The sequence below is a fragment of the Mobula birostris genome, chromosome 1 (assembly GCF_030028105.1).
Source record: "Mobula birostris isolate sMobBir1 chromosome 1, sMobBir1.hap1, whole genome shotgun sequence".
In the NCBI taxonomy this organism is placed as follows: domain Eukaryota; kingdom Metazoa; phylum Chordata; class Chondrichthyes; order Myliobatiformes; family Myliobatidae; genus Mobula; species Mobula birostris.
The window spans coordinates 10,073,915-10,101,094 of NC_092370.1; the positions used below are offsets into that span (position 1 = coordinate 10,073,915).

Here is a 27,180-nt window from a genome sequence, read left to right on the forward strand (position 1 = left end):
CCCAAAACGTCGACTGTACCTCTTCCTGTGGATGCTGCCTGACCTGCTGCATTCACCAGTAACTTTGAAATCATCAGACAAAGTCAGCATGGATTTGTGAAAGGAAAATCATGTCTGACAAATATTATAGAATTTTTTGAGGATGTAACTAGTAGAGTGGATAGGGGAGAACCAGTGGATGTGGTATATTTGGATTTTCAAAAGACTTTTGACAAGGTCCCACACAGGAGATTAGTGTGCAAACGTAAAGCACACGGTATTGGGGGTATGGTATTGATGTGGATAGAGAATTGGTTGGCAGACAGGAAGCAAAGAGTGGGAATAAATGGGACCTTTTCAGAATAGCAGGCAGTGACTGGTGGGGTACTGCAAGGCTCAGTGCTGGGACCCCAGTTGTTTACAATATATATTAATGACAGACGAGGGAATTAAATGCAGCATCTCCAAGTTTGCGGATGACACGAAGCTGGGCGGCAGCGTTAACTGTGAGGAGGATGCTAAGAGGATGCAGGGTAACTTGGATAGGTTAGGTGAGTGGGCAAATTCATGGCAGATCCAATTTAATGTGGATAAATGTGAGGTTATCCACTTTGGTGGCAAGAACAGGAAAACAGATTGTTATCTGAATGGTGGCTGATTAGGAAAAGGGGAGGTGCAATGAGACCTGGGTGTCATTGTACACCAGTCATTGAAAGTGGGCATACAGGTACAGCAGGCGGTGAAAAAGGCGAATGGTATGCTGGCATTCATAGCAAGAGGATTCGAGTACAGGAGCAGGGAGGTACTACTGCAGTTGTACAAGGCCTTGGTGAGACCACACCTGGAGTATTGTGTGCAGTTTTGGTCCCTTAATCTGAGGAAAGACATTCTTGCCGTAGAGGGAGTACAAAGAAGGTTCACCAGATTGATTCCTGGGATGGCAGGACTTTCGTATGCTGAAAGACTGGATCGACTAGGCTTATACTCACTGGAATTTAGAAGACTGAGGGGGGATCTTATTGAAACGTATAAAATTCTAGGCTAGATTCAGGAAGATTGTTACCGATGTTGGCAAGTCCAGAACGAGGGGTCACAGTTTGAGGATAAAGGGGAAGCCTTTTAGGACTGAGATGAGGAAAAACTTCTTCACACAGAGAGTGGTGAATCTGTGGAATTCTCTGCCACAGGAAACAGTTGAGGCCAGTTCATTGGCTATATTTAAGAGGGAATTAGATATGGCCCTTGTGGCTAAAGGGATCGGGGGTATGGAGAGAAGGCAAGGTACAAGGTTCTGAGTTGGATGATCAGCCATGACCGTACTGAATGGTGGTGCGGGCTCGAAGGGCCTAATGGCCTACTCCTGCACCTATTTTCTATGTTTCTATGTTTCTGTATGTATGGTGAACAAGTCTATGACAAAGACTGCTTACTGGTAGCACATAAATTCAGAGTCGGAAATGATGGCAATCCCAAGTTATCTCATTATATATTACAAACTGGAAAAAGATCGAAATTTGAAACACTTCTGGCCCCAAGCAGTAAGGGGTAACTGAACCTTTTTAAAGGATGCAAGAGTTGCAGTGCCATCTAGTGTGACCTCATGGTAGCACAGTAATTACTGTGTCAGCTACTGAGGCCAATGAACATGGGGGCTGGCCATATTGCCAAGACTTCTCAGTAGCTCAAAAACATTCTACAATACAATTCATTATTAATCAGTGACTGATGACAGCACTACAAAATCAGTTTCTTAGGTTGCAAGGTAGCCAGTATCTTCATAGAGAGAAGCAATGTTGTTTTGAAAAGCAAAATACTGCTGTAGCTGGAAATCTAAAATAAAGCAGAGAAGTTTCGAATTAGCCAATATGGACCGTGGTTGTTAATCCATAGTGAAAAATGCAGAAGCAGAACAAAAGAAAAAGAATTGTAGGCGGTATAGTGTGGAGGATCTGACATATGGCTTTAGACCAGCACCAAGCTACCAACAGCAGCCAGTGTGTTTGTGTGTGTTAAAGTTTTTTCAAATGAGGCAATAAAATTGTTCAGGCACTTTGAACGTTTAAGAGAATACACTCTAATAAAGCAAACAAGAATTTGGCTTATTTTCAGTCATTTCATGAAAGCTTTCAGCAATAGCACTTCAGACCAAAACAGTGATGGTTTGTGTGCTTCATACCAGATGAACCCAAAAATCTGAAATCCGAAACACTTCCAGCCCCAAGCATTTCGGGGAGGGGATATTCAACCAATATTATTATTTCTTTTTCTTTTCTTTCCGTTTGTATTTACACTGTTGTCTTTGCACATTGGTTGTTTTTCTGTCCTGTTGGTTGCAGTGATTCATTGATGCTATTGCTTTTCTTGTATTTACTGCTAATGCCTGATAGAAAATTAACCTCAGTGTTGTGTATGGTGACATATATGTAGTTCGATACTCACCTAATTCTCCAATGGTCAGAGATGGAAATTTGCGAGTCTTACCAATTCTGCTGTACTGGCAACTCTTGTACCACACCACCCCCCCCCCACCCCTCCCCGGCCAATGTTTAGCTACTTTTCAAAGTTCAAAGTAAATTCATTATCCAAGTACATATATGTCACCATAGACTGCCTTGAGGGTAATTTTCTTGCAGGCATTCACAGAGCAGAACTATGATATAATCAATGAAAAATAGAGAACTACATTAGAATCAGTGGTCCTTGATGATGGATGCGGCTTTCTTGTGGCAGTGTTCCTTGTAGATGTGTGCAATGGAGGGGAAGGGCATTTGTGTTTGAATACCAGACTATGATGCAATTAGTCAGGATACTTTCTATTGTGCATCTATAGAAGTCTGTCAAAATTTTAGATTAAATGCTGAATCTGTGCAAACTTCTAAGTAAGTAGAGGTGCTGCCACATCTTCTTTATGATGGCAGTTACTTGCTGGCCCCAGCACAGATCCTCTGTTATGATAATGCCAAGGAATTTCAAGTTCCCAATCCTCTCCACCTCTGATCCCCTAACGAGGACTGGCTCATGGACCTCCGACTTCTTCCTCCTGTAGTCAATAATCAGCTCCTTGGTTTCGCTGACGTTGAGTGAGAGGTTGTTATTACAACACCATTCTAACAGATTTTCAATCTCCCTCCTCTATGCTGATTTGTCACCACCTTTGATTCAGCCAACAAAAGTGGCCTCATCAGCAAACTTAAATATGGCTTTGGAGCTGTACTTAACCACACAATCACAAGTGTAAAGTTAGAAGAGCAGGGGTTATTTGTCTCATTTAAACTAGTAACTGATTATTTTACATGGTTGATCTAAATTGTTATGAAGTTATGTTTGATATCATCCCTTTTCTCCACAGAGTATAGCAGTAAATCTGAAGAATCCTGATGGGGTCCGTATAATAAAAGACGTAAGTCATTTTAAAATAGCTTCTTATTTCAAAGATTAAGAAAACTTTACATTGAAACATACTGTACAGATAAGTGTGTCATTTTTGGCATCAAATCAAATCAGCAAGAATTGTGGTGGGCAGTATGAAAATGTTGCCGTGCAACTGGTGCCATTATAGCATGCCCACAACTTATTAGCTCTGAGTGTATGTCTGTGGAATATGGGAGGAAGCTGGAGCACCAGAGGAAATCTATGTGGTCATGGGTGAACATACTTACAGGCAGCAGTGGGAAACGAACCCTGATTGGTGAAGGCTGGTGCTGTAAAGCTGATGATGGGTCTCGGCATGAAACATCGACTGTTTATTCCTCTTCATTGACGCTGCCTAACCCGCTGGGTTCCTCCAGCATTTTGTGTGAGTTGCTCTGGATTTCCAGCATCTGCAGATTTTGTCATGTTTACAATAATACTTCAACATTGTTTCTGCAATTATTGCGAAGAAAGCTTTGTTTTAAAGGTGACCAAAGTGATGATTAAAATGAAGAAAATTTATTTTCTGAAACGGACAGCAACAATTAAACATGTTTTTGTATCAACTACACTGCCATTCAGAAGTTCAGGTGTCCTGATGAAGGGTCTCAGCTCAGCTCGAAACACTGGATGGGCACTTCACCCAGAATGTTTAGTTCCAGGAACTAACCTTATTCTGGGTGAAGTGTACATTTACAGTGCTCCTTGTGCCAGGGAAGTTTAGATTTGGAAACCAATATTGGCAGACGATCAGTGAGTATTCACAGCCAGATTTCATATATGAGTTGTTGAGGCATGAATTGTTTTCTTTTCCAAGATAAGATATATTAAATGTGAGGAATTGAGGATATAAAAAAATCATTTTGAACCTATGTAACCTCTGGCTAAAAGAATAATTGGGACTGAATAGGAATTTTTGAACTGAGGTAAACTCTTGTCTTCAGCAGTTAGCTAAAACCGGCTTATGTTAGTTCTCCCTTGGTTTGTAGAGAGACATTGAGAGTTTGATAACATTGTACATTGTACCTTTGTTTGAGTAGGGGAAGGAGGACTCACTGATAAGGACAGGAATGAACATCCATCTGTAATTAAGTCAGGGCCTAGCAAAGGGAATAACTGATAAGGGCTGGACAGCACATCCATCTGTAATGAAGCCTTGATATAGCGGACTCTCTTATCTGTAACTAAGTTTCTCTCCAAAAGACTTGGTGGGCGTACTAGTTCAAATGACATCTTGCAACAGTAATGTATGGAGCTTACTACGTATAAATATACGGCTGTAACTGAAGAGAGTGGGCCCACTTGTTGGATGGTGGCAGTACTTGAGTGCCTTCCCTCTGACAACTGGGTCTCAAACTCCTGCAGGAGGGTGCGCAATAAACTGTTGTAACTGTAAGAAGTTAGTCTCTCGAGTTTTATTCAGATTCATCTTTAACAAATGTACACCATTTTAATCTAATTTTAATCCCAGTTTTTCCCCATTAGCCACAATTACAATTGCTGGCCACAAATAACTGGTATTGATGTAATGAGATAGGTGTAACTTGCACTAGTTCTATCTCAGAATGAAAATGATAGATTATGTTCCTTCTATTTATAAAAGTTTATATATTTATACAGTGCTATGCAAAAGTCTTAGGCATATATATATAGTGAGCCTAAGACTTTTGCACAGTACTGTAGTAATTTTATATATTGCATTGTACTGGTGCTGTAAAAAAATACAAATCTCATAACATATGTGAGTAATGGCAAACCTGATCCGGATGTGGGTCTCTATTGTGGACTGAGAGTGGGAGGGGGGCAGGGAGAGGGGAATTATGGTTGGAAAAAGGGGAACGGAGAGGGCTAGAACGGGAAGCACTCAAGAGATATTCTATAGTGATCAATTATCTAATTGTTTGGAATCAAATAGCCTTGCCTAGTGTCTCAGAGCACCCACACCACCCCTCCCCCAGCACTCTTTCTCTGCCATCTGTCCCACACCCCTCTCATGGCACTCCACCCTTGCTGTCTGCAACATACTTTGCTCCCGCCTGATTTACAAACTTGCTTTCCACTCCATGTTGACAAGTGCAGTACGGTACAAAATTCTTAGGCACCCTAGCTGTATATATGTGCTTAATGCTTTTGCACAGTACTGTAGACCTGCAGATTAGATTCTTTCTATTTATTTCTATTTACCATTATATTTATAAATTATATTCTTGGATTGATTTAAATCACTTTTCTGGATTCTTAAGAAGCAACAGGCAGAGGGTCTTACATTTTTCTTGCATTTCTGTCTTTAGAAAGATGCATGAAATGAAATGATGATACAGTTTGCAGGGGAATCAAGTTGTTTAGTCAAGGCTTCAGTACAGAGTTCATGAAGAGGGATCACAAATACATATGTGATGTTATAAGCTAGAATGGGAGTGTCAAAGTTGCCTATGAGCACTGTCAATATTAACATAGAACATGGAACACCTCAGCACAGTACTGGCACTTCAGCCTACGATATACTGACCTTTTAACTTACTCCAAGATCAACCTAACCCTTCCCTCTTTCATAACTCTCCATTTTACTACCATTCATGTGCCTATCTAAGAGTGTATTAAATGTCCCTAATGTATCTGCCTCTGCCACCACCCCGGCAGGGTGTTCCATGCACCCACTACACTCTGTTAAAAAAGAACTACCCCTGACCTTCCCCTTACGGTAGTACTATGATCACTTGAGTATGCAAGGCGTCAGACTGCAAGACCCTACAGATAATAGTAAGAACTGCTAAGAGATTTGACAGGGTCTCCCTCCCCACCCCACCCCCCGCCCCATATTTGTGACATTTGGAGTGTTATGGATGAAAGGCTCCTTACCAGCCTTCTCACAGTGCCTTTGACTCATGGCTGTCAGGAAGGAGGTACAGGAGCATCAGGACTAGGACTGCCAGACTGGGTAACAGCTTCTTCCCTCAGGCTGTGAGACTAATGAATACTCTGCCACCACCAAGGTCTCGTCACTAGGACAGCGAGCTTCTTGCAGTTTACTGTTTACCTGTGCTGCGCACTTCATGTATTTTTGAATTAATTAAAAAAAATATTTGATGGTAATATTTGTCTTATATTTTGTGTATGACATATGTATTGTGGGTGCACCGTGGTCCAGAGGAATGTTGTTTGGTTGTATTTATGTACAGGCAGATGACAATAAACTTGTATGATGTTCTCCCAAGGGGTTATTCCCTTGAATGGAGGATGCCTGTACGTGACTTTGTTTGTTGAGGGGGTCCTTGACAGATCAGGGTCAGGGTCCAGTGGCATTGAAGGCCATATGACTGGGGATCCTTCACTGTTGCCATCTTCCTCCACCTTCACTGTTGCTGTGATTTGATTGGTGATATGAAGTACTGCGGCATCTGCAACACTGAGACAGATAACCAGAGATTCAGATTTATTTGTCAAGTGTGCATCAAAACATACAGTGAAATGTGTCACTTACAGAATCAGAATCAGGTTTATTATCACCGGCATGTGACGTGAAATTTGTTAACTTAGCAGCAGCAGTTCAGTGCAATACATAATCTAGCAAAGAGAGAGAAAAAATAATAATAATAATAAATAAACAAGTAAATACATATATTGGATAGATTTAAAAAACATGCAAAAACAGAAATTCTGTATATGCAAAAAAAGTGAGGTAGTGTCCAAAGATTCAATGTCTATTTAGTAATCAGATGCTAGAGGGCAAGAAGCTGTTCCTGAATCACTGAGTGTGTGCCTTCAGGCTTCTGTACCTCCTACCTGATGGTAACAGTGAGAAAAGGGCATGCCCTGGGTGCTGGAGGTCCTTAATAATGGATGCTGCCTTTCTGAGACACCGCTCCCTAAAGATGTCCTGGGTACTTTGTAGGCTAGTACCCAAGATGGAGCTGACTAGATTTTCAACCTTCTGCAGCTTCTTTTGGTCCTGTGCAGTAGCCCCTCCATACCAGACAGTGATGCAGCCTGTCAGAATGCTCTCCACGGTACAACTATAGGAAGTTTTTGTGTGTATTTGTTGACATGGCAAATCACTTCAAACTCTTAATAAAGTATAGCCGCTGTCTTGCCTTCTTTATAACTGCATCGATTTGTTGGGACCAGGTTAGACCCTCAGAGTGTCATGTGATCGGCAACAATGAATATATCGAGTCAGGATTTATATACAAACAAACATTTATTAAACCCTGATAAACAATGAAAAAAAAATGAAAACCCTAACCGGAAGTAAACGGCTATGCGGCCATTTGGTAAACCACTACTCAGTACTAGTTCTTAAAGCGATAATGCGAAACCAGTTCTTAAAGCAATAAATTCAAACACAGTTCTTTGAATGGTAAATTTTAAAGTCCAAGAGATTTATAGAGTCAATCAGGAGCGACTTTCATGAAGTAACGAATTCCTCGAAGACACGGCGTCACTGCCACTCCCAGTCGGATCCTGCCCTTTCCACAGGATTCACAGTGATGGAAATAAAACAGTTTTAAAGGCACTGACCTTCCTCCTCCGTAGAATAATCTTGCACAGCCTTTCTGCCACTTTTAGCAGAGACTATCTCATGCAGATCACTCTTTCCTGAACGAATTCTTTAATGGCCGATCCTTTCCAAACCCGTCGAACGTCTCCTTCAGGGTCCCGTCTTCACTCTCTAATGTTACTGAAAAGATACGTTAACAAACCTGGCAGCGATTGTCAAACTGCTGGCTCAGACTTCTGTACCTTACATTAGAACATAAAACTCCATTTAAAATCAAAACTGCGTCATGATGCAAATAAGCAGCGGAGTGGAGTATCTCATTGACGTTTTAACTAAAAAAACCTGCGTCACCAGGGGTCGTCCCCTTTTATACCCGTGGTGAACATGTCATCACATGACCTCACATTGGCAGGAAAATTACATCAGGTGACCTCCAAAAGACCATTACATCATTCTCACAAGAAAGTCGCAAGATCTCCTTGAGGTATGTAACGAGAGATCTTGACACCCAGGAACTTGAAACTGCTCACTGTCTCCATTTCTGATCCCTCTATGTGGATTGGAATGTGTTCTTTCATCTTACCATTCCTGAAGTCCACAATCAGCTCTTCCATCTTACTGACAGTTGTTGCTGAGGCACCACTACACTAGCTGGCATATCTCACTCCTGAATGCCCTCTTGTCATCACCTGAGGTTCTGCCAACGATGGTTGTATCGTCAGCAAATGTATAGATGGTATTCGAGCTATGCCTAGCCACACAGTTATGTGTATATAGAGAGTAGAGCAGTGGGCTAAACACACACCCCTGAGGTGCACCAGTGTTGATCATCAGCAAGGAGGATATATTATCACCAATCCACCAGACTGTGGTCTTCTGGTTAGGAAGTCGAGGATCCAATTGCAGAGGGAGGTACAGAGGCCCAGGTTCTGCAACTTCTCAATCAGGATTGTGGGAATGATGGTATTAAATGCTGAACTATAGTTGATGAACGGCATCCTGATGTAGGTGTTTGTGTTGTCCAGGTGGTCTAAATCCGTGTGGCGAGCCATTGAGACTGCGTCTGCCGTTGACCTATTGTGGCGATAGGCAAATTGCAATGGGTCCAGGTCCTTGCTGAGGCAGGAGTTCATTCTAGTCATGACCAAACTTGCAAAGCATTTCATCGCTGTCGGTGTGGGTGCTACCCACATTAGTCATTAAGGCAGCCCACGTTACTCTTCTTAGGCACTGGAATAATTGTTGCCTTTTTGAAGCAAGTGGGAACTTTAGCCTGTAGCAGTGAGAGGTTGAAAATGTCCTTGAATACTCCCGCCAGTTGGTTGGCACAAGCTTTCAGAGCCTTACCAGGTACTCCATCTGGACCTTGCACCTTGCGAGGATTCACTCTCTTTGAAGACAGTCTAACATCAGCCTCTGTGATGGAGATCTCAGGGTCATCTGGTGCAGCAGGGATCTTCACACTAGTAGTTGTGTTCTCCCTTTCAAAGCGGGCATAGAAGGCATTGGGAATGTACAGTAAGTCTTTGTAGGCACACAGTCATCTACACAGGTTTTTATGAAGTCGGTAACAACTGCAGCATACTCATCCAGGTTCAAAGATGAATCCCTGAATACAGTCCAGTCCACCGATTCAAAACAGTCCTGTAGGCACTCCTGTGCCTCCCTTGTCCATACCTTCTTGGTCCTCACTACTGGTGCTGCAGTCTGCAGTCTCTGCCTATACTCAGGGAGTAGAAGTACGGCCAGGTGATCAGACTTCACAAAATGAGGGTGTGGAATAGCACGGTAGGCATTCTTGATGGTGGCGTGGCAATGGTGACCTGGGGAATTGTAGAGGTGGTATTGTTCACTGTCCCTGCCCCTTGTCCTGGTTAAGGGAGATTCTGTGCTAAAATTGTGTTTGGAAGGTTTGAGACATTCGCCAACCTTGTCCATTCAGTGGCACAGATTGTAAATAGTGTAGCATTTGTGAGTGTCACACTCCAGGGGACTCTGGGCAATGCTGTCAGTCATGGGTGAAAATGCGATATCAATCTGACTCCACTATTAAGACACGTTTGCATCCAGACCTTAAATATTTGAAGTGTAAAAATATATTACCTTCCATCACTCCTAGTTTATTTACAAAACATCTTCATTCTACAAGAACACAGACAAAATGCTGGAGGCATTCAGCAGGTCAGGCAGTATCTGTGGAGAGGAACAAACTGTTGATGTTTCATGCCAAGACCCTTCATTCTACACTCTCCTGTTCTTGACCCCACTGCTGATGTGAAGAGCTTCCCTGACAGCAGGTTGTCAGTGGAATAAGTGAAAGAGAATGTGAACGGCAATAGTTTGGAGGGAAATAGGTGTGGGAATGTGATTACCTCAGAGCCTGCATGGACTGAGACCAGAACACCATGGGACACAGGAGCAGAATCAGACCAATCAGCCCATTAAGTCTCCTAGAACGAGCTTATTGACTACAAGTGGGGGAAGCTATGAGCCAGTACTCATCGGTGATCAGAGTTGGAGAGGGTCAGAAAATTTCAATTCCTGGGCATTTCAGACGATCTGTCCTGGGTCTCACAATTAAGTGCCATTACAAAGGAAGCACGGCAATAGTTCTACTTTCTCAACGTTTGCTAAGATTTGTCATGTCATCTGAAACTTTGACAAGCTTATTGATATGTGATACAGATTATATTGACTGGCTGCAGCACGGCCTGGTATGGAAACACAATCAAAAAAACGCCAACAAAATCAATGGGTACAGCCCAGTCCATCATAGTTAAACCCTCCCCAACACGGAGCACATCTACATGGAGTACTGTTGTAAGAAATAAGCATCCATCATCAAGAACCCCCACCATCCAGGCCATGCTCTTAGATTCCCCTATAATATTTCATGTTTTGCCTTAAATCTATCACCTCTTGTTCTATTCTCACACAACCTGAGCGGAAAAAGCTTCTTCTGCATTATTAGGGGACTTAATATTGTCAGGGGACTTGACAGAAGCTTATAAGATCAGGAGCAATATGGATAAGGTGGTCAGTCATAGTCTTGCCTGTGTGTTCATCTACACAATGTCAGGAACAGAACGGTCAATTTGCAGAGCTTGTCATTGGCCTATGCATATAATTTTATTTTGCGTAACGATCTGTTTGTTTGCAGTCCTGAATGAGGTGGTATGTTTTGTAATTTCGCCCCAGAGGATGTTTCATTTGACAGTAATTAAGCTAAGCTTGAACTTCAATTCTTTTTCCCAGGCTGGGGAGTCCAAAGCTAGATGGCACAGATACAAGATAAGAGGGCAGAATCTAAAAGAGAGCTGCATGGTAATTTCTTACACAGAGGATACTGAGTACTTGCAATGAGCTGCCAGGGAATTTTGTTAAGACGATACAATTGCAATATTTAAGAAGCATTTGGATAGATACAGGAAGGGAGGTTCTTGGTGGGCTATTGTTCGCTGTGAAGGTGTCCTTGGTCGTTGAAGGCCATTGTCTCCCACACCATCACCGACTTTATCCGCTCAGGGGATCTCCCATCCACTGCTACCAACCTTATAGTTCCCACACCCCACACTTCCCGTTTCTACCTCCTACCCAAGATCCACAAACCTGCCTGTCCTGGCCGATCTATTGTCTCAGCTTGCTCCTGCCCCACCGAACTCATTTCTGCATACCTCAACACTGTTTTATCACCCCTTGTTCAATCCCTTCCGACCTATGTTCGTGACACTTCTCACGCTCTTAAACTTTTCGATGATTTTAAGTTCCCTGGCCCTCACCGCTTTATTTTCACCATGGATATCCAGTCCTTATATACTTCCATCCCCCATCAGGAAGGTCTCAAAGCTCTACGCTTCTTTTTGGATTCCAGACCTAATCAGTTCCCCTCTACCACCACTCTGCTCCGTCTAGTGGAATTAGTCCTTACTCTTAATAATTTCTCCTTTGGCTCCTCCCACTTCCTCCAAACTAAAGGTGTAGCTATGGGCACCCGTATGGGTCCTAGCTGTGCCTGCCTTTTTGTTGGGTTTGTGGAACAATCTATGTTCCGTGCCTATTCTGGTATCTGTCCCCCACTTTTCCTTCGCTACATCGACGACTGCATTGGTGCTGCTTCCTGCATGCATGCAGAACTCGTTGACTTTATTAACTTTGCCTCCAACTTTCACCCTGCCCTCAAGTTTACCTGGTCCATTTCCGACACCTCCCTCCCCTTTCTAGATCTTTCTGTCTCTGTCTCTGGAGACAGCTTATCCACTGATGTCTACTATAAGCCTACTGACTCTCACAGCTATCTGGACTATTCCTCTTCTCACCCTGTCTCTTGCAAAAACGCCATCCCCTTCTCGCAATTCCTCGGTCTCCACCGCATCTGCTCTCAGGATGAGGCTTTTCATTCTAGGACGAGGGAGATGTCTTCATTTTTTAAAGAAAGGGGCTTCCCTTCCTCCACTATCAACTCTGCTCTTAAACGCATCTCCCCCATTTCACGTACATCTGCTCTCACTCCATCCTCCCGCCACCCCACTAGGAATAGGGTTCCCCTGGTCCTCACCTACCACCCCACCAGCCTCCGGGTCCAACATATTATTCTCCGTAACTTCCGCCACCTCCAACGGGACCCCACCACTAAGCACATCTTTCCCTCCCCCGCTCTCTCTGCATTCCGCAGGGATCGCTCCCTACACAACTCCCTTGTCCATTCGTCCCCCCCATCCCTCCCCACTGATCACCCTCCTGGCACTTATCCGTGTAAGCGGAACAAGTGCTACACATGCCCTTACACTTCCTCCCTTACCACCATTCAGGGCCCCAAACAGTCCTTCCAGGTGAGGCAACACTTCACCTGTGAGTGGACTGGGGTGATATACTGCATCCGGTGCTCCGGATGTGGCCTTTTATATATTGGTGAGACCCGACACAGACTGGGAGACCGCTTTGCTGAACATCTACGCTCTGTCTGCCAGAGAAAGCAGGATCTCCTGGTGCCCACACATTTTAATTCCACATCCCATTCCCATTCTGACATGTCTATCCACGGCCTCCTCTACTGTAAAGATGAAGCCACACTCAGGTTGGAGGAACAACACCTTATGTTCCATCTGGGTAGCCTCCAACCTGATGGCATGAACATCGACTTCTCTAACTTCCGCTAGGCCCCACCTCCCCCTCGTACCCCATCTGTTACTTATTTTTATGCACACATTCTTTCTCTCACTCTCCTATTCTCCCTCTGTCCTTCTGAATATACCTCTTGCCCATCCTCTGGGTCCCCCCCCCCCATCTTTCTTCCCGGACCTCCTGTCCCATGATCCTCTCGTATCCCCTTTTGCCAATCACCTATCCAGCTCTTGGCTCCATCCCTCCCCCTCCTGTCTTCTCCTATCATTTTGGATCTCCCCCTCCCCCTCCAACTTTCAAATCCCTTACTCACTCTTCCTTCAGTTAGTCCTGACGAAGGGTCTCGGCCCGAAACATCGACTGCACCTCTTCCTAGAGGTGCTGCCTGGCCTGCTGCGTTCACCAGCAACTTTGATGTGTGTTGCTTGAATTTCCAGCATCTGCAGAATTCCTGTTGTTTAACCTCATCTATATGCTTGGTCACCTCCTCAAAGAACTCTATCAGGCTTGTTAGACACTATCTGCCCTTCACAAAGCCATGCTGACTGTCCCTGATCAGACCATGATTCTCTAAATGCCTATAGATCCTATCTCTAAGAATCTTTTCCAACAGCTTTCCCACCACAGACATAAGGCTCACTGGTCTATAATTTCCCGGACTATCCCTACTACCTTTTTTGAACAAGGGGACAACATTTGCCTCCCTCTAATCCTCCGGTACCATTCCCGTGGACAACCAGGACATAAAAATCCTAACCAGATGCTCAGCAATTTCTTCTCTTGCCTTGTGGAGCAGCCTGGGGAATATTCCGTCAGGCCCCAGAGACTTATCTGTCCTAATGTATTTTAACAACTCCAACACCTCCTCTCCCTTAATATCAACATGCTCCAGAACATCAACCTCACTCATATTGTCCTCACCATCACCAAGTTCCCTCTCATTGGTGAATACCGAAGAGTAGTATGCATTGAGGACCTCGCTCACTTCCCCAGCCTCCAGGCACACCTTCCCACCTTTATCTCTAATCGGTCCTACCTTCACTCCTGTCATCCTTTTTTTCTTCACATAATTGAAGAATGCCTTGGGGTTTTTCTTTACCCTACTCGTCAAGGCCTTCTCATGCCCCCTTCTTGCTCTTCTCAGCCCCTTCTTAAGCTCCTTTCTTGCTTCCCTATATTCCTCAATAGACCCATCTGATCCTTGCTTCCTAAACCTCATGTATGCTGCCTTCTTCCACCTGACTAGATTTTCCACCTCACTTGTCATCCATGGTTGAGGAAGTAGAGAGGCTGCAGAAGGATTTAGACAGATTAAGAGAATGGGCAAAGAAGTGGCAGATGGAATACAGGGTTGGGAAGTGCACAGTCATGCACTTTGGTAGGAGAAATGAAATGACTATTTTCTAAATGGAGAGGCAATACAAAAAACTGAGACGCAAAGGGACTTGGAAGTATCTGTGCAGGAATCCCTAAAGGTTAATTCGCAGCTTGAGTCTGTGGTGACGAAGGCAAATGCAATGTTAGCATTCATTTCAAGAGGACTAAAATATAAAAGCAAGGATGTAATGTTGAAACTTTATAAAGCGCTGGTGAGGCCTCACTTGGAGTATTGTGAGTCAGTTTGGACCCTTTATCTTAGAAAGGATGTGTTGAAACTGGAGAGGGTTCAAAGGAGATTCACGAAACTGATTCCAGAATTGAATGGCGTGTCATATGAAGAGAGTCTGATGGCTCTGGGCTTGTATTCACTAGAATTGAGAAGAATGAGGGGTGACCTTATTGTAACCTATCAAATGGTGAAAGGCCTTGATAGAGTGGATGTGGAGAGTATTTTCCTATGGTGGGAAAGTCTAAGACCAGAGGACACAGCCTCAGAATATAGGGGCATCCTTTTAGAATGGAGATGACGAAGAATTTCTTTAGCCGGAGAGTTGTGAATCTGTGGAATTGTGAAACTGTGGAAGCCAAGTCTTTATGTATATTTGTGGCAGAGGTTGATAGATTCTTGATTAGTCATGGCATGAAGCGTCATGGGGAGAAGGTGGGAGATTGAGGCTGAGAGGAAAATTAAGTCAGCTTTGATGAAATGGCAAAGTAGACTCGATGGGCCAAATGGCCTAATTCTGCTCCTATATCTTACGGGCTTATGAACTTATTTTGTTTTTGCTGGTTTTGGTTGTAGCATTGAAATAAAAGATACATTTTATAATTAAAATGTGGTTAGTCTGACCAGTGACTGTTTCTAGTTCCCTTTCAAGTGACTCAGTTACTTGTGATAATTGAGAGGGAGGGAAAGGAACCCATTGTCCTACTTTTAAACTTTAATTTCAGCATGTTGAAGCGTGTGAATTATCCTGATGTATTTATTTACTTATTGAGACGATTATGATAATGATGGTATCTGTCTGGATTAAGTGGCACTGGAGCAGAACATATGGAGATCCTGGGTGGAACATATGGAGATCTTGGGATGCCCAGTTGTCAAGATCCCCCTCTCTGTCTCACCGGTGTGGCAACATATTGGCTGCAGGAGCTGCCAGAAGGATGTTCAGCGACGTCCAGCCGCCTGAGGTGTTCCTCTCTGGATTTGCTGTCTGGGTTTTCTCCTGCAGCCTTTGCCTCTCCTGAGGCTGCCCATTAGGCAGTGGGGCTATTTACCCATAGCTGGGGATCTGGTTATTGAGATACATTGTGGACTAGGCCCTTCCGGCCCTTTGAACCACTCTGCCCAGCAATCCCCCGATTTAACCCTAGCCTATCACAAGACACCTCTAAAAGGACCACAGACTTGTCATAGGGTTTGGAGGCTTGTGTGCCTCAGTGACCCAGAGACCTATGGAAGCAGCAATGAAGGATCTTATATCTGTGTGTGTGACGGTACTCCTGAGTCTCCACCCGGGATTTGCATGATTGACAGTAGTGAACACCAAAAGGAAGCTACTGGCTCGATGAAGGAAGCTCTGAACACTGCCGGGATTAAGACCAAAAATTGTTTTGTAATGTATGAACCATGTGCAACATTGGCAAGCTGGCATAAATAACTGCAGAAATGTGTTGTTACAACCTTCATGTACTGGGCGTCAGTGAAAGCAGATGGACAGGGTCTGGCAGACTAAAGGCAGCAACTCGTGAAACAGTTTTATACTCAGCAAGGGAATGTGGTCAGCATCATGATGGTGTAGCTGTCATTTTGAAGAGAGGCATTGAGAGGCGCTTGCTAGAGTGGAAACCAATCAACAGAAGGCTGATGAGAGTCAGGCTGAAAGGGAAGCAAGTGAACATGACTGTGATCCAGTTCTATGACCCAAATAATGATAGTGACATTGAAGAAAAGGATGTTTTCTATGAACGGTAGCACCATGCAATGACATAATCATAGTCGTGGGAGATCTAACTACTAACGTAGGAAACCAGTGTGAGATCTACCTTCACCATTCTGCATTCAGGACAGATTCCAGGCCTTGCAAGACCTTGACGAGGATGTGTCAGTAGACAAGATCAACACAATGTGAAAATGGATTGCCTCAGTCTTCAAGGAGAGCAGTGAGGTTTGTCCAGAGCTAGAAAGAAGAATAAAGAATAGAGAAATCAGAAAACGTTCAGCCTTTTACGAAAGACAGAAAATTAAGAAGCAAACAACAGGAATTCTGCAGATGCTGGAAATTCAAGCAACACACATAAAAGTTGCTGGTGAACGCAGCAGGCCAGGCAGCATCTCTAGGAAGAGGTGCAGTCGACGTTTCAGGCCGAGACCCTTCGTCAGGACTCATTAAGAAGAAAGTGTTAGATGCAAAGTCGACACGGATTAAGGAGAAACTTCAACTCGCATATACTGAAGCTAACAAGAAAGTGAAGGGACTCTAAGAAAGGTAAGAGAGTCTACATTGAAGACCTTGCGGGGGAGGCCAAAGCAGCAGCCAGTTGAGGTGATCAGGGAAATATATACAAGATTTCAAAATTGATATGCAGAAAGTTCCTGGCCAGATCCAGTGGTTGCATGAGAGATGAGAATAGTCAGCTTTTGACAACTGAGAAAGAGCAAGAAGCACAATGGACAGAGTATTTCAGAGAATTGCTGAGTAGACCAACGCCAGATGAAGAACCTGACATACAAGAGGCAGCAGAGGACCTCAACATCAGTACAGATCCAGCTAAGAAAGAAGAGGTTAAATCATTAAAGTACAACAAAGCTGCAGGACATGACAACTTGAATGCTGAGCTGTTCAAAGCTAACCAAAAATTGCAGCAGCCATCCTGCAACCACTGTTTCTTATAATCTGGGAACGTGGACAAGTACCCAAGAACTGGACAAAGGGAGTTACTGTTGGGATCCCCAAGAAAGGAGCACTAAATAATTGCAGCATCTGACGTAGTGTCACACATTTGTCAGTGCCCAGCAAGATTCTCATCAAAGTCATTGTCGATGTGTGTTTGAGAAAACAGCATGCTGGCTTCGGGAGAAGCAGAGGCTGTGTCAAACAGATCTTCACACCCTGTAACGTCGTAGAACGGTGCGCGGAGGCGCAGATCTTCAGACGGTGTAACGTCGTAGAACGGTGCGCGGAGGCGCAGATCTTCAGACGGTGTAACCGCGTAGAACGGTGCGCGGAGGCGCAGATCTTCAGTCGGTGTAACCGCGTAGAACGGTGCGCGGAGACGCAGATCTTCAGATGGTGTAACCGCATAGAACACTGCATGGAGACGCAGATCTTCAGACGGTGTAACCGCGTAGAACGGTGCGCGGAGACGCAGATCTTCAGACGGTGTAACTGCGTAGAACACTGCATGGAGACGCAGATCTTCAGACCATGTAACGTCATAGAACAGTACACAGAGATGACTTTATGTGAATTTTATGGACTTGAAAAGCATCCACAAGGAGAGCCTCTGCTGCATTCTCAGATCATTTGGGATCCCTTCCAAATTTATCCAGCTTATCCTATGCTAACTTCACCTACACAGCTGGGGACAGGAATTTGAGCTTTGAAATCAAGACAGGAGTCAGGCAAGGCTGTGTGATGCCGGTGATATTATTTAACCTGGTGATTGGGTTGTGAGACAAATAACAAAAGATAAGCAGAGAGGCATTAGGTGGACTCTATTCTCTACCTTGGAAGACCTTGACTTTGTGGATGACAATGCATTACCATCACACACCAGCACATGCAAGAGAAAACTCAGTGCCGGTGTATCTTTGGTGGACAGGTTGGACTCAGAGTCAGCTGGAGAAAGACTGAGACCATGACCCTCAATGTAGAGTCTCTTCCTCCTGTCAAGCCATACGGCGCAGACTTACCCAGCACCAGCAGGTTCGCCTAACTGGGCAGCACCATTTGGCAGGATGGTGGGACCAAGGACAACATTCAGGGTAAACTCAGCAAAGCTAGAAACATCTTCAAGTCAATGAGCAACATGTGGGGATCAACCTTGTTCACACCAAGGTGAAGCTGTAACAGAGCTGTGTTCTGTCCACACTCTTGTATGGGTCAGAATGCTGGCGCATGACACAGCGCAATCTTGCTAAGCTGTCGTCATTCCTCACCATGAGCCTCCAGAAGATCCAACATATTTTCTGGCTAAAAAAGATCTCCAACCACACCCTGCTCCTTCAGTGTCACCAAGGGGACATGGCCACAGTCATCATGAGGAATTGTTGGGGATGGATTGGGCACCTGATGAGAAGAGAGGCTAACTCCGTCATCAAGACGGCACTTCATTGGACCCCTGAAGGACAGGGGAACTGTGGGAGACCAAAGACAACTTGTTGCCGTACCAGAGAGGTAGAAATAAGGGCCCTGAACCACATCTGGGGCACAATGGAGAGGATGCCAAGGAGAGACCGAGATGGAGGACCTTCATTGCCACCCTAAGCGCCAGCAACATAACAGGCAGTAACTAACTAACTATCACAGGAGAATTTATAATGACCAATTAACCTACTAACCAGTATGTTTTTGGACTTTTGGAGGAAATTGGAGCATTCGGAATAAACCTAAGCAGTCACGGAGAGGATGTATAAACTCCTTACAGGCAATGGTGGAAATGGGGTTAAAATGATAGGCTTAAGTATCAGGTTGGTGCATGAGTGTACCAGTTAAGCACATCACTTCAGAATGCAAGCAATCATAAGACCTTATCCCCACTCCCCTGCCTTCTCCTTTGATGCCCTGGCTAATCAAGAACTTATCTGTCTCTGCCTTAAATACACCCAGTGACTTGGCCTTCACAGTCTCTCGTGGCAACAAATTCCACAGATTTACCACCCTCTGACTAAAGTAATTTCTCCACATTTCAGTTCTAAAAGGACGTCCTTCAATCCTGAAGTCACGTCCTCTTGTCCTAGAATCCCTTCCCATGGGAAATAACTTTGCCATATCTAATCTGTTCAGGCCTTTTAACATTCGGAATGTTTCTATGAGATCCCCCCTCATTCTTCTGAACTCCAGGGAATACAGCCCAAGACCTGCCAGATGTTCCTCATACGGTAACCCTCACATTCCCAGAATCATTCCCGTGAATCCTCTCTGTACCCTCTCCAATGTCAGTATATCCTTTCTAAAATAAGGAGCCCAAAACTGCACACAATACTCCAAGTATGGCCTTACGAGTGCCTTGTAGAGCCTCAGCATCACATCCCTGCTCTTATATTTTATACCTCTAGAAATGAATGCCAACATTGCATTCACCTTCTTCACAACTGACTTCAACCTGGAGCTTAACCTTTAGGGTATCTTGCACAAGGACTCCCAAGTCCCTTTGCATCCCTGCATTTTGATTTCTCTCCCCATCTAAATAATAGTCCGCCCGTTTATTTCTTCCACCATAGTGCATGGCCATACACTTTCCAACATTGTATTTCATTTGCCACTTCTTTTCCCATTCTCCTAAACTATCTAAGTCTCTCCGTGGGCTCTCTGTTTCCTCCACACCACCCGCTCCTCCACCTGTCTTTGTATCATTGGCAAATTTAGCCACAAATCCATTAATCCCATAGTCCAAATCATTGACATACATCGTAAGAAGCAGCGGCCCCAACACCGACCCCTGTGGAACTCCACTGGTAATAGCAGCCAGCCAGAATAGGATCCCTTTATTCCCACTTTCTGTTTTATGCCAATCAGCCAATACAATACCGTAACTTCCCTGTAATTCCATGGGCTCTTACCTTGCTAAGCAGCCTCATGTGTGGCACCTTGTCAAAGGCCTTCTGAAAATCCAAGTACACCATATCTGCTGCATCTCCTTTGTCTACTCTGCTTCTAATTTCCTCAAAAAACTATAGTAGGTTAGCCAGGCAGGATTTTCCTTTCAGGAACCCATGCTGGCTTTGGCCTATCTTGTCAGGTGCCTCCAGGTATTCCGTAATCGCATTCCTAACAATCGATTCCAACAACTTCCCAACCACTGATGTCAGGCTAACAGGTCAAGAGTTTCCTTTCTGCTGCCTCCCATCATTCTTAAATAGCGGAGTAACATTTGCAATTTTCCCGTCATCCGGTACAATGCCAGAATTTATTGATTCTTGAAAGATCATGCCTCCACAATCTCTCCAGCTACTTCCTTCAGAACCCAAGGGTGCGTTCCATCAGGTCCAGTTAATTTATCCACCCTCAGACCATTAAGCTTCTCGAGCACCTTCTCAGTCGCAATTTTCACTGCACACATACTTCACTTCCCTGATACTCTTTAATGTCTGGTATACTGCAGATGTCTTCCACTGTGAAGACTGATGCAAAATATGCATTCAATTCCTCTGCCATCTCTGCGTCTCTTATTACAATATCTCCAGCATCATTTTCTATTAGCCCCATATCTACCCTCGTCTCTCTTTTACCCTTTATATACAGTACTTAAAAAAGCTTTCAGTATCTTCTTTAATATTAGTCGCCCAGCTCCTTTCATAATTCATCTTTTCCTTTCTAATGACCCTCTTAGTTTTCTTCTGCAAGTTTTTAAAAGCTTCCCAATCCTCTATCTTCCCACTGGCTTTGGCTTCCTTGTATGCCCTCTCTTTTGCTTTTACTTAGGATCTGACTTCATTTGTCAGCCACAGTAGTGTCCTTCTTCGATTTGAAAATTTCTTCTTATTGGAATATATCTGTCTTGCAGTTCCCTCATTTTTTCGCAGAAACTCCAGCCATTGCTGCTCTGCTGTCCTTCCTGCTAGTGTTCCTTTCCAGTCAACTTTGGCCAGTTTCCCTCTCATGCTGTTGTAATTTCCTTTATTCCACTGAAATACCAACACATTGGATTTTAGTTTCTCCTTCTCAAATTTCAAAGTGAACTCGGTCATATTGTGATCACTGTTCCCTAAAAATCACTGATCATGTTTCAGTCTCCGCCACTGTCTGCAAAGAGATTGTACATTCTCCACATGACTGCATGGGTTTCCTCCAGGTGCTCCAGTTTCCTCCCACAGTCCGAAGGTGTCCTGGTTGTGGAGTAGACTTGATGGGCCAAATGGCCTAACTCTGCACCTATATCTAATGGTTAGGGTTACTAGGTTGTGGTCATGCTATGCTGGTGCCAGAAGTGGGTAAAGAGCCCAGCACAATCCCCACTGATTTGATTTGACTAGTTTCACTTTATGTTTTTGATGCACTTGAGACAATACTGCTAATCTTTAAAAATATTGATTTAGCATTACAGTACCATTGTTGCTTGCATGTTTTTCAAAAGCACCATTGCTGTGAAAACTATAGGCCAAGAACAAGTTGTATTGAGTTGGAAACTAAATAGTGCTAATTATCTGCAGGCCTTGTGTCATCTTACATTTCTTATTCTAAGAACCTTCTGAACGTTTTTTTAAAAAGTATTTCTCCTGTTCCCACCCTGCCACAAATGATTTTAGCATCATGTTCTGGTTGTTTTCTAGTCGTTTGGCCTATTGCTGTATGGAAATCCAGATGCAAATGATTGCATGGCTGACAGATAAGTTTGAGTAACGCATACCGAAGTGGAAGATAGGCTTTCAGTTCTCATACTTATGCAGTTATACATGTACACTTTTGTATGCATTGCACAGTAAATGGAAACATTTGCAAGAGCTTTGTATTCATGTGCACACCATTACTTCTTTGGTTATTGTTTATATTTTATGAATCTGGTATAAAACCATAACATAAAGGAACAGGATTAGGCTGGTTGGCCCATCGAATCTGCTCTGCCACTCCATCATGGCTGATCTATTATCCTCTCAGTCCTATTCTCCTCCTCGTAAACCTTTGACACCCTGTCCAATCAAGAACCTACCCACCTCTGCTTTAAATATACTCAATGACTTGGCCCTATAGCCGCCTAATCACCACCCTTTAGCTGAAGAAATTCCTCCTCATCTCTGTTCTAAAGGGACATACCTGTATTCTGAGACTGTGCCTTCTGGTCCTAGACTCCTCCGCTGGAAGAAACATCTTCTTCTCCTCATCCACTCTATCTAGGCTTTTTAATATGCAGCAGGTTTCAGTGAGATCCCCCCCCCCCCATTCTTATAAACCAGTGCGTACATGCTCAGAGCCATCAAACACTCCTCATATGTTAACCCTTTAATTCCTGGATCATTCTCCTGGACTCTTTCCAATGCCAGCACATCCTCTGTGAGATAAGGGGCCCAAAACTGCCCACAATGTTCCATATGCAATCTGACCAATGCCTTATAAAGCCTCAGCATTACACCTTTGCATTTATATTCTAGTCCTCTCCTCTCTAGTATTGTTGACACCATGAAAATGGTTTTTAGTACCAATGTAACACATTTTGGAGAGGGATGCACCTAAATTATGACTAAAAATATCAATGCATTGAGGAACTGTGAATCAAAATTAAATGAACGTTAACACTACAAAGGAAGAAAATGGAACAGGAAAACAGATATTGGCAGCTTCTGACTAGACATGGTTCCAAGGGCTGTGTTGCCTGCCTGGTGCCCGGGTTCGGGACATATTACCTAACCTGCAGAGGATTTTGCAGTGGGAGTTACCGTGGTCCATGTGGGTACCAACAACTTAGGTAGAATGGGGAACGAGGTTCTGCTGAGGGAACTTTGAAGCTAGGGACTAAATTAAAAAGCAGAACCAAAAAGGTGGTAATTTCTGGATTACTGTCTGAGCCATGTGCAAATTGGCATAGGGTCAAAAAGATTAGAGGGTTAAATGCGTGGCTCAAGGATTGGTGTGGGAGAAGTGGGTTTGAATTCATGGGAAATTGGCACCAGTATTGGGGAAGTAGGGAACTATACAATGGGACAGGCTCCACCTGAATTGTGATAGGACGTGGATCCTAGCGAATTGCATAACTAGGGCTGTGGATACGGCTTTAAGCTAAATAGTGGGGGGGGGGGTGGGTTCAACAGATTGGAGAAGTATGAATAAAGTAAAAAAGAAAAGTATGGATAAGGATAAAAAGCAAAAGATAAAAAAGAGGAAAGTAAGAGTGGAGTGAAGAAAAGTCAAATGCAAAAGAGAAAAAGATTACAAGATAGTAAAAGCACAATGAGTGTAAGGGCACTTTATTTGAATCCCCGTAGTATTTGAAACAAGGTCAGTGAACTTGTGGCACAAATCAGTACAAAGAGATATGATTTAGTGGCCATTACAGAAATGTGGCTGCAGGGTGGAGAGGATTGGGAATTAAATATCCAAGGATATCAGGTAATACGGAAGGATAGGCAGGAAGGTAAGGGAGGTGGGGTGGCGCTCTTAAATAAAGATGAGATCAGGGTGATAGAGACGATGCAAGATCTAAGGAGCAGAATGGTGAATCCATCGGGGTAGAGATTAAGAATAGTAAAGGGAAAAAACTCACTGGCAGGAGTTGTCTATCAACCACCGAATAATAACTTTACAGTGGCACAGGCAATAAACAGGGAAATATCTGAGGCATGTAAGAATGGAATAGCAGTTATCATGGGGGATTTTCACATGCACATAGATTGGGTGAATCAAGTTGGTCGAGGCAGTCTTAAGAAGGACTTTATAGACTGCATCCATGATGGCTTTCTTGAACAGCATGTTACTGAACCTACAAGGAAACATGCTATCTTAGATCTGGTCCTGTGCAATGAGACAGGTAAAATTAGTGATTTTGTAGTTAGAGATTCTCTTGGAAAGAGTGATCACAGTATGAATGAGTTTCTCATACAGATGGAGGGTGCAGTAGTTCAATCTAAAACCAGTGTATTATGCCTAAACAATGGAGACTACAATGGGATGATGGAGGGTTTGGCTAGTGTAGACTAGGAACACAGGATATATGGTGGGACAGTTGAGGAACAGTGGAAGACTTTCAAAGAGATTTTTCACGGTGCTCAACAAAAATATATTCCAGTTAAAAGCAAGGACAGTAAGGGTGGGGATAGCCAGCCTTGGATAACTAAGGAAATAAAATAAGGCATCAAACTAAAAGCTGGTGCATACAAAGTCACCAAGTGTAGTGAAGATTGGGAAAACTTTAAAAAGCAATAAAGAAAGGGAAGGTAGATTATGAAAGTAACTAGGAAAAAAATATAAAAGTGGATAGCAAAAAGTTTTTATACTTTATACTTTATTGTCGCCAAACAATTCATACTAGAACGTACAATCATCACAGTGATATTTGATTCTGCGCTTCCCACTCCCTGGATTACAAATATTAAATATTAAAAATAGTAAAATTAGTAAACATTAAACAATTAAATTATAAATCATAAATAAAAAATAGAAAAATGGAAAGTAAGGTAGTGCAAAAAAACCGAGAGGCAGGTCCGGATATTTGGAGGCTACAGCCCAGATCCGGGTCAGGATGCGTTCAGCAGTCTTATCACAGTTGGAAGGAAGCTGTTCCCAAATCTGGCCGTACGAGTCTTCAAGCTCCTGAGCCTTCTCCCGGAGGGAAGAGGGACGAAAAGTGTGTTGGCTGGGTGGGTCAATTATATAAAGTGGAAAAGGGTGGCTAAAATGAATGTAGGTCCCTTGGAGGACAAGAAGGGGGAATTGATATTGGGTAATGAGGAAATGGCACAGGCTTTGAATGACTATTTTGTGTTGGTCTTCACAGTGGAAAGCACATCCAACATGCCAAAGAGAGATGTTATGGGTGCAATGGGAGGTGAGGACCTCGATACAATAGCTATTACTAAAGAGGTAGTGCTGAGCAAACTTGTGGGCCTGGAGACAGATAAGTCCCCTGGTCCTGATAAAATGCATCCCAGGGTACTGAAAGAAATTGCAGAAATTATAGTAGAGGTCTTGGTGATAATTTACCAAACTTCTCTGGACTCTGGGCAGGTTCCAGCGGATTGGAAGACGGCAAATGACACGCCACTGTTCAAAAAAAGGATGTAGGCAAAAGACAAGTAACTATAGGCCAATTAGTTTAACATCTGTAGTTGGGAAAATGCTTGATGCTATCATTAACGAACAAATACGAAGCGTTTGGAAAGAAATGGATCCATCAGGCAGATGCAGCATGGATTCAGCAAAAGCAGGTCCTGCTTGACAAACTTACTGGAGTTATTTGAGGATATAACAAGCGCAGTGGATAGAGGGGAATAGATGGATGTTATTTACTTGGATTTCCAGAAGGCATTTGATAAGGTGCCACATAAAAGACTTGTCCATAAGATAAGGATGCATAGAGTTGGGGTGATGTATTAGCACGGATAAATGATTGGCTAACTAATAGAAAGCAGAGAATTGGGATACATGGGTGTTACTCTGGTTGACAATCGGTGGTGAGCGGTGTGCTGCAGGGGTCAGTACTGGGCCTGCAACTGTTCACGGTATACATTAACGATCTGAAAGAGGGGACCGAGTATAGTGTATCTAATTTGCTGATGATACCAAATTGAGTGGAAAAGCAAATTGTGCAGAAGATACGGAGAGTCTGAGGAGAGGTATAGATAGGTTAAGTAAATGCACTTTGGAAGGAAAATGGAAGATCAGATTATTATTTAGATGGTAAAAAAAAAATTCAGTATGCTGCTGTGCAGAGGGAATTGGGAGTGCTTGTGCATGAATCACAAAAGGTTGGTTTACAGGTGCAGCAGGTGATCAAGAAGGCAAATGGGATGTTGGCCTTCATTGCTAGAGGGATTGAATTGAAGAGCAGGGAGGTTATGCTGCAACTGTACAGGGGCATTGCTGAGGCCACACCTTGAATACTGCATGCAGTTCTGGTCTCCTTACCTGAGGAAGGATATACTGGCTTTGGAGGCGGTACAGAGGAGCTTCACCAGGTTGACTCCAGAGATGAGGAGAGATTGAGTCACCTGGAATTCAGAAGAATGAGAGAAGATCTTATAGAAACACATAAAATTATGAAAGGGATAGATAAGATAGACACCAGAAAGTCGTTTCCACTGATAGGTAAAACTAAAACTAGGGGACATAGCCTCAAGATTCGGGGGAGAATATTTAGGACGGAGATGAGGAGGAACTGCTTTTCCCAGAGAGTGGTGAATCTGTGGAATTCTCTGCCCAATGAAGCAGTGGAGGCTACCTCAGTAAATATATTTAAGACAAGATTGGATAGATTTTTGCCTAGTAGAGGAATTAAGGGTTATGGGGAAAAAGCAGGTAGGTGGAGATGAGTTCATGGCTAGATCAGCCATGATCTTATTGAATGCAGGAGCAGGCTCGACGGGCCAGATGGCCTACTCTTGCTCCTATTTCTTATGTTCTTATGATTTCTTCAGTCTAGATTTCTCATGAAATGCCAAATATAGAATTGTCACATTGCTTTTCAACAACTATAATGCACTTTGAGCAAAGTCTAAGAGAATGGTGGGTTAGCAAGAGATGAGATAATTACGTGATCATTGAAATCAATTATGAAGCACTGAGGATGAAATGCTAATAATTAATTAATTACTAAATTTCAGCCTGTAATCACTCAGCTGGTTTTCCTGCTGCCAAGCGTCCCCTTAGAAACTTCCACAGCTCTTAAAGGGTGATATTGCTCGCTTTGGGAACCACTGATCTAACCCTTCCCTTGCACATCACCATCCATGTGCCTATCCAAGAGTCTCTTGAATGTCCTTAATTATCTGCTTTTATCACCACCGCTAGCAGGGCATTCCATGCACCCTCCACTGTCTGTATAAAAAACTTACCTCTGATGTCTTTTATACTTCCTTTCTTGCAATTAGCTTGAAATTATGCTCCCTCACATTAGCAATTACTGCCCTGGGAAAATAT

The 27,180-nt window shown here is 43.5% G+C and overlaps 1 protein-coding gene across 12 annotated transcripts in view; it reads left to right on the forward strand.

Annotated features, from left to right (window-relative positions):
• Positions 1-27,180, forward strand: part of sugct (succinyl-CoA:glutarate-CoA transferase) — a 564,860-nt gene that overhangs the window by 67,544 nt on the left and 470,136 nt on the right. For all 12 annotated transcript variants that reach the window (XR_011885315.1, XR_011885312.1, XR_011885321.1 and 9 more), the window contains exon 5: positions 3,329-3,379. Coding sequence is in view for 8 of the 12 variants with exons in the window: in XM_072252169.1 (XP_072108270.1) it covers positions 3,329-3,379 (51 nt within the window). In the remaining 4 variants the exon portion in view is untranslated. The remainder of the gene's footprint in view (positions 1-3,328; positions 3,380-27,180) is intronic.